At 48.1% G+C, this 16,872-nt stretch overlaps 1 protein-coding gene across 1 annotated transcript in view; it reads left to right on the forward strand.

Moving 5' to 3' along the window:
- EEPD1 (endonuclease/exonuclease/phosphatase family domain containing 1) overlaps positions 1–16,872 on the forward strand; it is a 144,702-nt gene that overhangs the window by 124,522 nt on the left and 3,308 nt on the right. Inside the window, exons 4-6 of the mRNA XM_050785498.1 lie at positions 1,592–1,702; positions 5,521–5,655; positions 8,447–8,585. Of these exons, the coding sequence (XP_050641455.1) occupies positions 1,592–1,702; positions 5,521–5,655; positions 8,447–8,585 (385 nt within the window). The remainder of the gene's footprint in view (positions 1–1,591; positions 1,703–5,520; positions 5,656–8,446; positions 8,586–16,872) is intronic.

Here is a 16,872-nt window from a genome sequence, read left to right on the forward strand (position 1 = left end):
ACCCTAGCCTCTCCCAGCCATTAGATGTGGGCTGTCCAGGGGGCATGAGAGCGGCTTTCTGCAGCAGAGGTGTTGGGAGGGTGGTGGCTGCTCACACACCGCCAGGATCTGGAGCAGAGGCTGAGGGAGGACCTGGGCAGCCACAATAGCTCTCAAACCCAAGCGTGCATCAGAATCTTCCAGTAAGTTTGTTCAGGCACAGATAGCTGGGCCCACTTCAGAGCTGCTGATCTAGTAGGTCTAGGATTTCTAGCACGTTCTCAGGTGATTCTGTGGCTACTGGTCCCTGGACCACAGTTGGAGGACCACAGAGGGGTGCATCAGCATGGCCATGACAGTGAACTTAGTGAATAGCTGCAGGGTGAGTCCAGTGACGGACTTCTTAGAAGCTATGCCAGTGACCCCCATGAGAGAAGATGGGACTCTGAAACAGGCTCCAGCAGTGGCTGGAGAACAGAAAGGAAGCAACCCAGACACATGCGACAGTGGAATCAATGTGCTGGCGGGAGGCGAGGAAGGAGTTCGAGCAGCGGGAAGGATAGAAGTGCTTTGGGCCAAGATGGGCACTGGGTGGGGTAAGGAATAATGCGTTCCCTTTGGGACCTGCTGATGTGAGGGGCTAAGGAGACCTCCAGGTAGAGATGTTGAGGAGGTAGTGGGAAGTGCTTTTAAAACTCAGGAGAGCAACTGGCGATGGGTACAGATGCTGGGGTTTTCTCTGTAGAGGTGTAAGCTACCTCAGTGGGGCTGAATGAGAGTCCTTAAGGGGAGAGAGCGGTGATGTGCTCAGAAGGAAGCCAAGAGGCTCTCACTCGTAGGGGTGGTTAGAGAAAGAAACGAGTGGGGTGCTCCAAGGCTTGTGAAGGACGAGGAGGTGTGACCCCAAGAGAAGGGGTTGTGTTTGAGGCAGAGTTAGAGGAGCTGGTCTCCAAACTTTGAAGTAGATAGTTTTTCCACTCTTCATCCTACTGTGTGCAATTTTATTTTGCCTCAGTGACAGTCACTTTACAGCCATATTGGTGCAACATGCATTAGCAAAAGAAGTGCATGCCGTGTGCATATGCGTGGGTGCTGCAGCAGCTCTCCGCAGCAAGAGGAAAGCAAGACGAGCACTACAGTGGTTCAAGTTGAAGCTGGAGGTCATTTTTTGCCCCCTCTAAGCTGAGCCCTGAAGAAGAAAGTCACCATGTATCCATCTTGTTACCTCTTTGGATTTGACACTGATCCAGATCCTCCTGGGACCTTCAATCCACTGCTTTTACAGGGATGAAAAGGATTCTGATGACTTTTTTTGAACTGTTGAACTGTTTGGGCAAGAATGCTACAGAGAGAATCAATTTCTGTGAACTGAGAGTCCCCAGGTGATAATTTGGTGTTTCACACACAGGCAGTTTTCTTTTTAATGTGTGGTGCTTGTTTAGTCGTCTGGGTCTTGCAAACCCTGGTGTTTGAAAAACAGGGATGTAGTTCAGCAGTGTCTGAATAAGGCTGATGACTCAGAATCATGCAGTGCCTGGCTTCTCAGGCCACCACCAGCCGGGACTGCTTTAGGCGTGAACCCACGCTTCTGACCTGTGCTCTGTCGTTGCAGTTCTGCACGGAGCTAAACCAGCCGACCCTGCCCAACATGCGCAAGTGGAAGGGGCCCCGGGGATGCTGGAAGGCTGTTGTTGCTGAGAAGCCCTCGAATCAGCTCCAGAAGGTACCCTCGTCGGCAAAACCTGGCCTTTCCCTTCCTTTAATTTAAACATACTTTTCCCCTAATCAAGGGCATTTAAAAATTTCCTTTGCCAATATCCTTGGTGCAATTTTGTATTTCTGCCCAATTTTTAAATCCTTGCTATTCATTTCTAAATGCCCTCGTTCTCGTTTCATGTTTAGATTGGGAATGGACTCCTGCCAAGACGGAAATGAGAGCTTAGGGTGTTGGGAGGAGAGGAGAGGAGAAATCCTGTCCAGGGCCAAGGCATCAAATGGGTATTTCTGTCCTTTGTCCTTCTAATCCCTTCGCCACAGTTCTGTCTTCTGCCAAGTTTGTGCAGAGCTCATTACTCGTTGACTGAAAACTTCAGATTCACCCTAGTTCACAAATGAAGTATTTGCTTCTAGTGGTAGAAATTATGCACGTGATTTCAACATAGAAATGTTCTATTGAAATGTTCGGCAGATTTTGGTTTTGAATTTGCTTTCATCAGTATTGCCCATGTGAGCAGGTAAGGGTAAATCTCTGTAAATACATGTTTTCCCTCATATTATTATTCAAGGCCAGATTTATTCACCTTGCAATGCTTAACATCAGTGGGGTTTTAGATTTTTAAACAGACTCCTGATAATAACCAGGAGTTGAAAATGTATTATTATGTAATGTTCCTATAAATGCAGATTTTTTTTTTTTTTTTGAGACGGAGTCTCGCTGTGTCTCCCAGGCTGGAGTGCAGTGGCGTGATCTCGGCTCACTGCAAGCTCCGCCTCCCGGGTTCACGCCATTCTCCCGCCTCAGCCTCCCAAGTAGCTGAGACTACAGGCGCCCGCCACCACGCCCGGCTAGTTTTTTGTATTTTTAGTAGAGACGGGGTTTCACCATGTTAGCCAGGATAGTCTCGATCTCCTGACCTCGTGATCCACCCGCCTCGGCCTCCCAAAGTGCTGGGATTACAGGCTTGAGCCACCGCGCCCGGCCAAATGCAGATTTTTAAATCCCTGGTATACCTAACATGCTTACAGAAACATGTGATTTATACTTATATGATTAATGTTTATAATTTAGGCTCTTAAATCATAAAAGTAGGCTGGATTAAAAGTGGCCATTTTTTGACAGTAACCCCCTACCCTCTTTTTAGCTATAACTTAAAAAGGTGCGTGAAATCTTCTGTCTCTGGGTTTTATGTTTGGAGGTGTAAATGGCTCCCGCAGCTGACAGTGAGTCAGCATGCATCCAGAGAAGGCTGGAGATAAAGCTGAATTTGAATGCATCTAGTTCACAGCTCTCCCTTCCGGTCCACATAGAAATAATAAGAATAATACCACCTTCCTTTTTTAATCACACTTTACATGTATGTAGGTATCTGAGCTTCACGAGCCTTTTATAGTCCATTCAGCACTGTATTCATTCATTCAACAAATCATTGATGAAAGGTGGCTGTGTACCAGGCATTTTGTTTCATGCCAGATACACATTGGTGAGAAAAACAGCCCCAGCTATCCATGTCTGCACATTTTTACTCTTTGCAACACACAGTGGGGATCCCAGCTGAAGCCTGACCTGGCCTGTCCCGTAGGGAGTGCATAGCCTGTTGGAGGGCAAGACAGGTAACCCCATTCCAGGTCAGGGTGTCAAGGCCATTGGAAAACAACATGAGGTTGCAGGGAGACCCGAGTTCCATCCACCAAAACCTGTCAGCCTCAATTCCTTCATCTGTAAACTGGGAGCGATAGCCCTTTCTTAGCTCACCTATAGGGTGGCTATAGGATTTTAAAAGATACTGTGCTTTGGAATTTGTCATTAACACAGCACAAGCCAGGGCCAGGCGGGATGGGCATGAGGTGGCAGGCTGGCCGCCTGCAGTGGACGGAGAGAACTCATGTCTGACTCTGGCTGCAGCTGGGTCCATGTCTACCCAGTTGTTACCATGCAGTATTGTGGGTCCAACGTGGCCAAACCTCCCAGTTTCATTTTAATGGGAAATTTCCTGAATTTTAAAGATGAACAGATAATCCAAAAAAATGTAAACACTATGTGAATCAAACAGAATATACCTGCAGGTTGAAAATGTTCAATCTCTGTCTCTAGACAAACATAAGAAAGTGGTAACCGCTGGGGCCATTCTCCGATGCCTGAAATTCTGCCCAGGCATCTTCTCTCCAGCTCCCTAGGGCTTCCACGATAGCCAGAGGTGTGGTTTCCAGCTGTGAAGATGAAGACCTAATAAGATGAAATGATTTGCCCGCAAGCCACCCTTTTGAAATGTGAGGTGGTGCTTGGACCCAAGCCCAGTTCGCTCTCTCTATCTGGAAACGCTGTTCCTCCGGCTGCTGTTCGGGAGGAGAGGGGAGCGCCTAGGTCAGGGGCATTGGGAAAGGCTCCCAGGAGGGGACAAGAAACCAGGGTGGAAGGAGCAGCGCGCAGGGAAGTGGGGGTGGGGAAAACAGTGCTGAGCTGGTGAGGGAGGCAGAGGAAGGAGTAGGCCCCACCGCAGAGGCTCCCCTTCCAGGGCCATCGGGGAGCCCCTGAAGGCTTTTGGGCAGAAGATGACTTGAGGGATGCTTTAGGTAAGTTACTCTGGCACCGTGGCTTGGGAACTGGCAGATGGAGAGATAATCCTCCAAAGCCAACAGAGCAGTCGTACTTACCTCCCTCCACACCAGAGGAAACCGGGGTTTAGAAAAACTGAGTGGCTCGCCCGGGGTCCCACGGCTAAGTGACTCAGGTGGGACTGAGGCCCAGGTCTTCTCATTCCCAAACCAGCACATTCTCCAGGGGATGGGCAAGGAGATAATTTGAAATATAGAAGTGCCCAGCATACAATACATTCATCCCCTTCCTCCTTCCTCCTAAAAACACACATGTTCAGACAAGGGGTTGAGCCTGGCAGGTGTGTGGCTTAGACCTGCGCTGACCCTGGGGACTTTGTGGTGGCTGCCTAGGAGGGTGGTTGTGCAGAGTCACTTCCCCTCCTTTTGCAATGGGGAAGAGTGGTGACTGCTGGCCTCTCAAATGACATGCAGATGGCTCCCAGGCCGCGGGTGCTGAGGAAGCACTCTCATGGACAGCAGAGGCTGGGGTAGGGTGAAAGGAGAAGCGTGTCTTCTTCTCCAAGCCTCCAGAGGCGGCAGCAGCAGCGCAAAGCAGGCACATTCAGAGCAGCAGGGTTTAACACCCGGCACTAGGACTCGGCCCACCGCCAGCCCTGGCACCTCTGACCTAAGCTTCACACCTCTGCCATGGCCCCATCCACGTGCGGAGGGCCCCCGAGCAGCCTAAGCCATTAGGACTGTCAACTGTGACCTCCACTCACCCAGCAAACACTGAGTGGGCTTTTACTAGGTGCCGGGCAGCATTTGTTGTAAGCTGCAGCTAATCAGTAAGCAAAGCCCATCCCTTGGAGTCGTATGTTTTAGTCTCAGCATGGTGATCAGCTGTGGGATTTCAGGAACATTACTTAACCTCTTTGAGCCGCGGTGTCCTCATCTGGGAAATGGGAGCATGAATTGCTACCTCATGGGATGTGATGATTCCAAAGATATCTCTGCACCTAGCCTGGCTTCACTTACCTCCCCGCAAAGACAGAAGAGCCCAGGCCACCCTGGCTGCAATGGAAAGCTCTGAAATTGGCAATATGTGAAATTATTTGGGCTGGGGAGTGGCAAGGGAGAGTGGCTGTGGCTTTTGTGGTGTGCTTTTGGTTTAGAAACAGCTTGAGCCAGAGCAGGGACTACTCTCGGTCTCTCTGGCCTCTCTGCCTCCTTTCCCCAGGCGGTGGACTCTGGCACCAAGACTCTCTGTCTCCCTCTCCGCTGCAGGGAGCCGGGTATGCAGGATTCCTGTGGGACGCGGCGGCCGGCGTGGAGCTGAGAGACGCCGGCTCGCAGGAGAGCTCGCCCAGCAACGGGCACGGGAAGCCGGCGGGCCCCAGCCCATACCTCGCGCGGTTCAAGGTACCCGCTCCACGCCGTCTGTGACGTGGAATCCGCTTCTTTCTAAAAAGGAAAGAAAAGGGCTCGTTTTGTAAAACCACGAGTACGAGAAGGCTTGTCTTTTTGCCTTGATTTCAGCCTTTCATGGTGAGAGATTTTCGTCTCTCCTGGGGCTTCCTTGGCAGGCAAACTTGTCCAGGGCAGGAATGAAAGGGATTTTGAGACTCTCAGCCCCAATAGCTCTGGCATCTGAGCAGGAGACGGGGGAAGGAGGAAGATTCGGTATAGCTCCTAAACCTGACCCTCATTAGAGTCTCCTGGGGAGATTTTCCTACAGTCATAGATTCCTAGACCCCATCTCAGACCCATGGAATTTGGGGGATTATCTGGACGACCTGCTTTCCAAAAGCCCCTGCAGTGATCCTTCATCTCAAAGGCCGGGTGTTAGGGAATGGCTGGATTCAAGGGCAGCGGAAATGGCCTGAGGAGCCCCTTCTTATCGGCTGCATCTCAGGCCCGATTCCTTTATTACCAGGGAGAAGGGCCTCTCAAGGGGTCGTTTGGGTTTGGAGGGGATTCAGGAGGAGCTCTGGGCTGTAGGCCAGGGGCAGCCCCATCTCTGGCATCGCCCATGTGGGAGTCTCTGTCCCCCCTGAGTCTGGGAGCAGCTCAGCAGATTGATCAAGCGCAGTCTCTCTGGTTCTCCCCGGATGTCCTTGGGAAGTGTTAATGAACCGCAAAATGGTCAGCAGCTGGGCAGCAGAAGCCAAAGCAGGTCATGAAGTTGGCAGTCAGGGAGCCTTATCCCCGTGGTCCTTGACCGTGAGCTCACAGGCCAGGCAAGCAGGTCCGGTGCCTTGGAGCCCAGCAAGCATATTCCCTCCTGGGCATGGAGACCCCCTGCTTTCTGTGTGCCCCAGAGCAGTTCTTGAGCCTGAGAGTCACCTCAAATCCCAGCCCAGGAGGTGTCTGCCAGCTGAGGGTTGGGAGCAGCCGCTGTGTTGAGGCTACAAGCCCCCGTGCCACCTTGCACACTCGTAGCTGTGAGTTGATGAGGCTGGGTGTGTGCTCACCCTGTGGCTATCTGTCGTGCCCAGCAGCCCCTCTCATTCCTCTGTCTGTGGTATTGGCGGGGCTCTGTCTGCACACATACACCTAGGGGTGTCCATGGGGTGTATCTGTGGTACTCATGTGTAAGTCAGCCAGGTGTCACCTTTAAGCCTCCTAACACCACCCTGGGCCCCCTTTCTATGTCAAGTCCCTGTTCCAGTACTGGCCACGTGGGGTTATGGCCATGTAACCCCACGGGTGATACTGATAATCCAGTATCACCAGAAGGCAGGCTGTTTTTAAGGGTATAATGAGAAAATGCTGATTAGCCCAAATCCTCTAAATAAAGCAGCCCTCTAAACAGGCACTTGGCCTCTTGTACTGCATGTCACATTCTAGGCCCAGTAGGTGGTGCAATACGGAGATAGGGCTCATCTCTTCGGGCACTGTGCCCCCACCCAGCCTTAAGATGCTTTCTCTAGCAGAGCTGCAGCTTCAGAGCTCCTGGTCCTGGGTGCTGGCAAACTGAGACCACATCCGTAAGATAAGACCGGCACCCTCCACTTCCTGGGGGCTTCCCCTATTCCCCTTCCCTTCCTGGCAGTGTTGATGTTGGTTGCCATGACAAACGGAAGGGCAAGATTGCTAAGCCCTGAGTAGCTGAGCAGCGCTGTGATGCCCAGAGACAAACTCTCACCCCGTGTTTCTGCACTTGCCCTTGGGGATGCAGGGCTGGGGCATGTCCCAGGCTGGCCAGGTTCTGTAAGCTTTTGGTTTGGACACGTTTGAAATTAGGTTAAGGTGAGCATCCAGGTATAGTGGGCTCCAGAGAGAAAAGAACACAGAGGGGCGTGTGTGGGAGGTGTAGGGAGGAGGAGGAGGAGGCAGATCCCAGCAGTGGGTCCTGGCAGGAGACCTCAGGCTAGCCCTCTGGAGAAAAGCCCCAAGTCTATAATAACAACCAGCTGTCAGAGTCACCTCCTTTGATTGATTGATTGATTGATTGATTGATTGAAGTGGGGTCTCACTATGTTGGCCAAGCTGGTCTCAAATTGCCTCAAGTGATCCTCCCGCCTCAGCCTTCCAAAGTGTTTGGGGTTGTGGCCAGGTACAATAGCTCACGCCTGTAATCCCAGAACTTTGGGAAGCTGAGGCAGGAGGATCACTTGAGGTCAGGAGCTTGAGACCAGCCTGAACAACATGGTGAAGTCTCCACTAAAAATTAAAAAATTAGCTGGGCATGGCGGCACATACCTATACTCCCAGCTACTTGGGAGGCTGAGGCAGGAGAATCACTTGAACCTGGGAGGCAGAGGTTGCAGTGAGCTGAGATCACGCCACGCCCCCACAGCCTGGGTGACGGAGTGAGACTCCTTCTCAAAAAAAAAAAAAGTGCTGGAGTTATAGGCATAAGCTCATGCCTGGCCTTCCACCTCCTTCTTATATGACTGCTTAGAAAGAAAGAAAAAAACTCAGACATTTGCAGTTATGCAGATATGCCCAATCTTTTTGGCTCGAAGTGAGGAATAGGAGGTGGAATGTTAGAGGTGGACTGGTAGAATAAAATAGGCCTTGTCCTGCAGGTGCCTTGGAAAAATCGAAGATGAAAGACCTTGCATTATTTCCTGGGGGTGTGAGCCAGCCTTGTTCTTGTTTACCATTGTCAACTCTGTGCACAAAGCTATTTATGAGTCGGTTGTAACGGATACAGGAAATATGAGCTTCTGAGCCTCTCCCTATTGCTTTGTTTCCTGCTGCTTAGGTGGGAAGTCACGACCTGACCCTTGTTAACCTTCACCTGGCAGCCCTGACCCTCCCGGGGAGTGAGAATCCCAGCAAGAATCACAGTGATGGCCACCGGTTGGCGAGCTTTGCGCAGACCCTACAGGAAACACTGAAAGGTAGGAAATTGTCTTTTGCCATGGCTCGGCCACTGTTTTGCAGAGCAGCAGCGCTGCCTCTTCTGACCACCTCTGACCAGTTGGGCTGGCTGTTTGTCAGCAATGTGAGTCACAGGTACAGGGGACAATCAAACCTCTGGCATCTCATGGAGCCCAGCTGACCCTGCATGGTCACATCTGTGCCTCTGTGGACCTAGAATATGCATTCCAAGGTGTCAGCTCTGTGGCTTTTTAGCCTCATTTAGATAGAAAGGATTGGGGGCAGGGAAATATAAGTGATGATGCCCTTCCCCGAAGACAGCTCATCCTGGCTCCAGCTGCCTCGGGCAGCACTCTGGTGGTGCTGCCTGCAGATTTGCATGTGCACTTCCTGTGAATGAGAGACAGGAGGTGACAATGGGAAATGGTAAATTCCTGATTATCGGTGAATTGAGTTTTTCTCTCTGGCGGGATACAGATCATGTTGAAGAAGCCCTGAACCTGTCAGAAATGCTGGATTTTAATCTTGTAAGACCTCAGGCAAGCCACCAAACCACTTCAGGCCCCCATCTGATGGGGGACAGTACTTATCTCATAGCAGTACCCAGAGGGCTAAGTAACAGTGTCTGCAGCGATACCAACACATAGTAGGGACTTCATGTACATGAGTTGACTCTAAAACATGAGAAGAATTAAGAGAACACTGAAAAGAGCAGAATTCTGGCCAGGCACGGTAGGGTAGCTCATGCCTGTAATCTCATCACTTTGGGAGGCCAAGGTGGGAGGATCACTTGACCCCAGGAGTTCAAGAGCAGCTTGGGCAACATAGTGAGACCCCATCTCTACAAAAAACGAAAAAATTAGCTGGGTATGGTGGTACCCACCAGTAGTCCCAGATATTCAGGAGGTTGAGGAGGGAGAATCACTTGAGCGCAGGAAGTCGAGGCTGCAGTGAGCTTTGATTGCACCAGTGTACTCCAGTCTGGGCAACACAGCAAGATCCCATCTCTTTAAAAAAAAAAAAAAAAAAGGGAGCTGAACTCCAGGACGATGTGGGGCTATGCCCCAACTAATATAGATGGTTTTCTGCACTTGGTTTACCAAAAGAAAAGGTTGACAAGGCTGTGAAGACTGTGATCTTTTCCATCTGGCTTGAGTTTTCAGAACGCTGACCTTGTCTAGGTGACTTTGTAGCTGGAGGCCTGGAATTCTCTTCTGTCTTTTGAGTCTGAACCAATATTCTCTAGCTTTCTAAGACTTCCTTGTTAAACTGGCCCCTCACATTGGGAGGTTCATGAAGATTTTACTACAAAAATATTTCAGTCAAACTATAGGCTCACCTTTCAAGAGATGTATGTATATATGTGTTTGAATTTGCATTTCTAACAAAAAAAGATTTTTTATTGTGGTAAAATATATATAACATAAAATCTACCATTTTAATCATTTTACATATTCAAGTCAGTGCTACTAATGTATTGACATTGTTGTACAAACATTACCACAATCCATCTCCAGAACCTTTTCATCTTTCCAAACTGAAGCTCGGTACCCGTCCCACGATATCTCCCCAGGGACCCCTCGCTGCAGCCCCTGGCAACCAGCATTCTACTTTCTGTCTCTGTGAATGTGACTACTCTAGGTGCCCCATATAAGTAGAATCATATAATATTTGTCCTTTTGTGGCTGGCTTGTTTCACTTAGCATAATGTCTTCAAGGTTCATCCATGTTGTAGCATGTGTCAGAATTTCCTCACTTTTTGAGGCTGAATAATGTCCCACTGTGCATCTATCCACTGTATTTTGTTGCTTATCCATTCATCTTCTGATAGACACTTGGGTGGCTTCCACCTTTGTCCTGTTGTGACAATGCTGCTGTGAACATTGATGTGCAGCAGCTTTTCTTTTGAACCAGGACATGCCGTGACCAACATTCTACTTTAAGGATGAGTCCTCAGGCTAAAAACAGTCAGAAGATGCTCTATCCAAGAAGCAGCTGTGTGGGAAATTGTCCACCCATAGTTAGACTCTGATGACTCTGATCTGTAAAAAGGACGACTTGATAGCTTGTCATATCTGTGGACATTACTATTGTTCTTGACCTCAAACTTTATGTAAAGGAAGCAGAAAGGAAAGATGCCAGCTCATAATTTCTTTGGCAGCTTTAGGCAGTCACATCCCCCCACCCACCACCCCTGGTATCCAGGGAGTGGTCAGGATTTTGGCAGAAAACCTTGGGCAGGTTATTGTTCCAAATTGCCAAGGTACTATTGATCCACAGCCTGGCTTGGCCTTGACTCGTTCGTATAGGGACAGTGACTCATGCTGCCTGTGTCCCCTGCCTGTAACTAGTAACCAATTAATTGTTAACTGGTGACACTCCAGACCCAGGGGTTCAGGAAGCAATTCAGCCTGCCCAGGTCTAACAAGGGTAAACAGGTCAGCAGAGGGGTTCAGCTAAAGCAAAGACAAAGCCTTCATTCCACAGGCTTCTATCAGAGCAAGCAGAACCGATGTGGTTAGCAAGCTCTGGGCCTTTCTGCCTTTGTCTGGAACGTGCATGCAGGCTGACGTCAGTGGGGATATGCCGGTCCCCTAGTGGAAACACCTTCTCTCAGACCTCACCGGGACTTGGGGACAGGGTCTCCCTCTGTGAACTGAGCAAGAGTGAAACAGCGTGTGTAGTAACTCTTGACATCTTGGCAGATGGTCCCTCAGTGGGGACTGGTTCCTGTAGTTGTCACTGGCGTTTTATAAATCTAGAGACTCTCTGAGGAAGTCAGCCCACAGTGTTCTCCTCTCACTGCTGAGAATCAAGGGAGCAATAAAGGAGGCCCGCCCAGGTGGGTGGCTTTTTAGGAAGATAACTCAGGCTCCTGTGGATTCTCAGAGGCAAGAACTGCCTTGATGTCATCACTGACGCGGATCCAATTGGAATAACATGAGTTGTAAGAAATCCGATGTGCTCATTCAAAAAGGGAACTGTTGCACTCCTGAAGCTACACAGAGCTAGCTCTATTGACCCTTGACACCAGCATCACTCCTGATTTTGGAATTGTCCTTTTCAGCCCAGATCTTTGCAGGCCTGCATCCCAACGAAAACCTCCCTCATTATATGGGAACTTTGTTTTCTTCGATATTTAATGAATGTAGCATCTTTCTCTTTGTTCCTTTCCAAGTGTGGTTCCGCTTGTCTGTTGGTCACATATTTATTGAGTGCCTGCTGATGCACCTGGTGTTGCATTGGACAGCAGCCGCTTCTGTATGGCTCTTCCATCCTCGCCCTTTGTGATGAGCCCTGGATCTGAGGCCTGGCCCGGTGACTTTGGGCAAACCTTCCCACCTCTGGGAGCCTGTTTCGTACCTGCAGAGGGGAGATGGTGACAGCACCTGCCCCGTGGGTCGTGGCTGTTAAGTGCGGCGCTATCGAGGAAGTGGTTAGCACAGTGCTATGACTATGATTCAAGCTGGCACTGATTCCTCCACGGTGTGGGTGGCCCTGCAGGAGAGGCTTCCTTTCATCCCACCCACTGTCCTCACGCCTCCTGGAGGAGGGCGCCATCTGCAATGCACATGCGCCCTCTGGTGGTGGCCCGAGCGGCTTCCCTTCAGATTCCTTTCCCTCCAGCCGTTATTACGGAAGCACACCCATGGCCAGGAAAAAAAGATTTGCAAAGTGTCTTGGATATATTTACGACTTCGTTTATGAACTGCTTTCCCTAAAGCCTCCTTCACAAAGTGTGGCAGAAATGCCACCTCCTGCTGTGGGACAACAAGGGTCAGGCAGAGCCCGGGGAATCCTGCAGAGCCCAGCTGGGGGGTGAGTGTTCTTTCAGGATTTCTACTCGCTTTGCTTGGAAAATACTTCCTAACTATCCCACTTCCTCTAGGGCAAATCAGACTGTGGGAGAAATGTCTAAAATGCTTTAAGAGAAAACCTTTCCCCCTTGGCCCTGAAATCACTTTGTAGTTCTTATGCACAAATATTTAACTTCCGCTGGGTGTCTCTCCCTGACAAACGTGTGAAGCTGCATCAGGAAACTGATCAGGAAGGAGTGAGTGCCTACATGTGAGTGCCCCGTGCCAGGCGCTTCTGGTGGCTTCTTTAATCCTGACACCAGCCTGGGGGGAAATGGCTTGTTCTTTCCCTTTTATGAACTAAAAAGGCTTGCCCAAGGTCACGAAGCTGGGAAGTGACAAACCTCAAATTCTGCATTCAGAGTCATCCAGCTGTTTTCTCTTAGAACCGGGGCCGAGAACCACTGTTTTCCTTCTTTCTTTTTTCTTTTTCTTTCTTTTCTTTTCTTTTCTTTACTTTACCTTTCTTTCTTTTTTTTTCTTTTTTTTCTTTTCTTTCCTTTCTCGCTCTCTCTCTCTCTCTTTCTCTCTTTCTCTTTCTTTCTCTCTTTCTCTTTCTTTCTCTCTTTCTCTTTCTTTCTTTTCTTTGACAGAGTCTCACTCCAGCCGAGGCTGGAGTGCAGTGCAACGATGTCGGCTCACTGCGACCTCTGTCTCCTGGATTCAAGCGATTCTCCTGCCTCAGCCTCCCAAGTAAATGGGATTACAGGCGCCCACCCTATGCCTGGCTGATTTTTGTATCTTTAGTAGAAATGGAGTTTCACTATGTTAGTCAGGCTAGTCTCAAACTCCTGACCTCAGGTGATCCGCCCACCTCAGCCTCCCAAAGTGCTGGGATTACAGGTGTGAGCCACTGCGCCCGGCCTAAAGCCACTGGTTTCTGATGTGCTCCTGTGTCAGGTTTTGTTTCATTTTCAGCCCCCCTGTGACCACTCTTCCTCCTAGCTAATGTGGATTAATAAGGTGAAATGAGGACTTGGAAGAATAGGACACAAAAGTGTCATTGTTTTCAGAGAATATAATTGTCAGTTTGTTACACCTGAAGTTAAAAAAAAAATTAGTCCCAGTAAGAGAATTAAGAAAACTGCCTAGTTACAAAATTAAAATAAAAAATTAGTCCTTTTGATATATATCAGTAATAACCTATGGAAATAAAAAAATTTAAAAATAAGCATTAGAGAAAATATAATGGGATAAAACAAAGATCCCATTCATAATAAAAATCAAAAATATAAAATACTTAGAAATGTGGTGGTAAAGTGAAGAAAATGGTAAGACTTTAGTGAAGAAGTTTTTGAATAAATACCTGAATCAATGGAGAAACATGGCAAAGTATTCTTGGGTGAGACGTGTTGACAGTTCGAGGTACCCATCCTTACCGTGTTTCCGTGTAGTTGACTGCACCAGGTCTCAGCAGACCTCTTTAATATTCTAGGTGTGGTTCCCACACCTGACTGGACATGGAATCCCAGAGAGCTTCAGGAAATGCTGAAGACCAGGCCACCGGAGACGCTAAATCAATCTCTGCAGGTGGAACTCCAATTTCTGAGAGTGGGACTCAAGCATTAATATTTTTTTGAACTCCCGATGCCCCAAGGGTTTTTTGTAGAGCTCGCCACCTCCTACTTCAGTCAGAGAAGCTCCACTTTTACCCACTCTACTTTTGGGGCTTCCTACAGGATCTCATTTGAGAAAAGGAACACCCCCACCCTATACATTTTAAAAAGAAATAATGTTTAGCCGGGCGCCATGGCTCATGCCTGTAACCCTAGCACTTTGGGAGGCCGGGGCGGGCAGATCACCTGAGGTGAGGAGTTCAAGACCAGCCTGGCCAACATGGTGAAACACCATCTCTACTAAAAATACAAAAATTAGCCAGGCACAGTGGCATGCATCTGTAATCCCAGCTACTTGGGAGGCTGAGGCAGGAGAATCGCTTGAACCTGGGAGGCGAAAGCTGTAGTGAGCCGAGATCGCGCCACTGCACTCCAGCCTGGGTGACAGAGTGAGACTCCATCTCAAAAAAAAAAAAAGAAAAAAAAAGTTTCAAAACTGCTTATTTGAAGCAGATCCATCTTTAGGATGTACTGATAAGGAAAAAAAAGTAGGAATTGGTAGGTAAAGTTGCTGCCATTTGAATGAAAATAACTATGTAAGTGTACACGTCTGCTCCTCTGTGTAGAGTGTCTAGAAGGGGACACAAGGAACAGAGAACAGCCTTCTCCTGCCAACCAAAGACAAGAATGTTAAAGTTCACATGAGTTTAGTTTAAAAGAAAATTTGGGAATGAAAATTTCAATATCATGAGAATATATAAACATTTTAAATGAAAGAATATTAAAACATATAGTACTAGCTCAAAAACAGATCAATATGATAGAATAAAGCTCAGAAATAGAAATATTATACAGAAGATCTTTAAGATACAGGCCAGTATTATAATTTAGTTGAGAAAGAAATAATTTTTCTAGAAATGGTACTGGCAGAGGGGATTAATTATTTGCATGAAAAATAAAAGTAAATTCCAGACAAGTTAAAGAGTGAAATGTATCATCACATAGGAGGCAGTGGAGTTGGGGGAAGGTGAAATGTAAGAAATGAAATGATAATAAGAACTTAGTGGATATTTGTTTGATTTTGGAGGCACTCCAGGAAAATTCTTCCAGACTGTACTACATTAAAAAAAAATTTTTTTTTAAACTTTTGTGTGCTTCAGTTTGGTCATAGACCAAATGAAAAGGCAAATGACAAACTAAAAAGAAAACCAGTTCCTATATATGATAAAAGGTCGATATGTTTATATATGGAGAGTTCATATAAATCAGTAAACAAAACACTGATACCTGTACAAAGAATAGACCTGGCAGGCATTGTTTCTGATGCCATTCTCTGATGGAACCAGGGCTCCTCAGAGAAATGGCTGATGCTAGGACTGAGAAAATACATAGCACGGTAGGTCAGGCACGGTGGCTCACGCCTGTAATCCCAGAACTTTGGGTGGCCAAAGTGAGCGGATCACTTGAGGTCAGGAGTTCAAGACCAGCCTGGCCAACGTGGTAAAACCCCATCTCTAGTAAAAATACAAAGATTAACCAGGCGTGATGGTCCACACCTGTAATCCCAGCTACTCAGGAGACTGAGGCAGAGGATTGCTTGAACCCAAGAGGCAGAGGTTGCAGTGAGCCGAGATCCACCACTGCACTCCAGCCTGGGTGACAGAGAGAGACTCTGTCTCAAAAAAAAAAAAAAAAAGCATGATCTTGGAGCATCTTGTCATGTCAGAAGGAAGTACTCAAACAAACAAGAAAACCTGCTGGGTGGATGTCAAAAGGACGCATGAGCCAACTGAAAGAGCTCTCAGTGACCAAAATTGGAAACATTTTGGGAACAAAGTCAATGACATAGTACTGGATATAACTCAAGGTATACCTGAGTTATACCTCATGAGTATCCATGAGTCCGTACTGATCTAAGTAAATGGTTGAAAAAATTAATAAATGGGAAGAAGAGATTCATCCCTTGTGCTGCAGAATTCCAAATACTCCAACCTAAAGGAGGGGGAGCACACCTTAATTTTCTACCAATGGAAGACATCATTTCCACGTATCAAATGAATGTTTTGGTGAGGGATGTAGTGAGAGGAATTTCCTTAGGTTGCTGGGGAGGGTTAAAACCAGAGCAGCCTTGCAAAGCAGGCTGGCAGTATTTATCCAGAGCCTTAACAATGGCCATAGTTTTTCATGAGGATTCTTTATAGTTCTAAGGACAGAAAGCTGCCAGGTATGGTGGCTCACGCCTATAATCCCAGCACTGCGGGAGGCCGAGGCGGATGGATCACTTGAGGTCAGGAGTTCGAGATCAGCCTGGCCAACATGGTTAAACCCCGTCTCTACTAAAAATACAAAAATTAGCAAGGTGTGGTGGTGGGTGCCTGTAGTCCCAGCTACTCAGGAGGCTGAGACAGGAGAATCGCTTGAACCCAGGAGGCAGAGGTTGTAATGAACCGAGATTGTGCCACTGCACTCCAGCCCGGGCAACAGAGCGAGACTGTCTCAAAAACAAAACAAAACAAAAAGAACTCAAATGAGATGCTCACTTCAGCATTATTTATAGCAGTGCCTACTGAAAACAGCCTTAAAAGTGCCCAGCAGCAGAAAAATGGTACCTTATGTGCATCAACATGATGGATGGATGGATACTGTGGGCTGCCCATTGAATGCCAGGAAGACCCAGGCTTTTCCCCTGGTCTCTTGATCTGAATTTGAGCCTCAGACAGACAGAGCACAGTTTCCATTTGAGGAGTGGTTGCTGCTTATATCTCCAGCCTCATCTTTAACATCTGGCTTCTTGAGACCTTGTCCTAGAGAAGTAGCCAACTGAACCTCAGGGACCCATCCCACCCCCAGGAAGCCAGGCTGTTTCTTAATTCCCTGGCCTTGTGTAGGTTCCC

This window comes from Macaca thibetana, chromosome 3, assembly GCF_024542745.1.
Source record: "Macaca thibetana thibetana isolate TM-01 chromosome 3, ASM2454274v1, whole genome shotgun sequence".
Taxonomy (NCBI): domain Eukaryota; kingdom Metazoa; phylum Chordata; class Mammalia; order Primates; family Cercopithecidae; genus Macaca; species Macaca thibetana.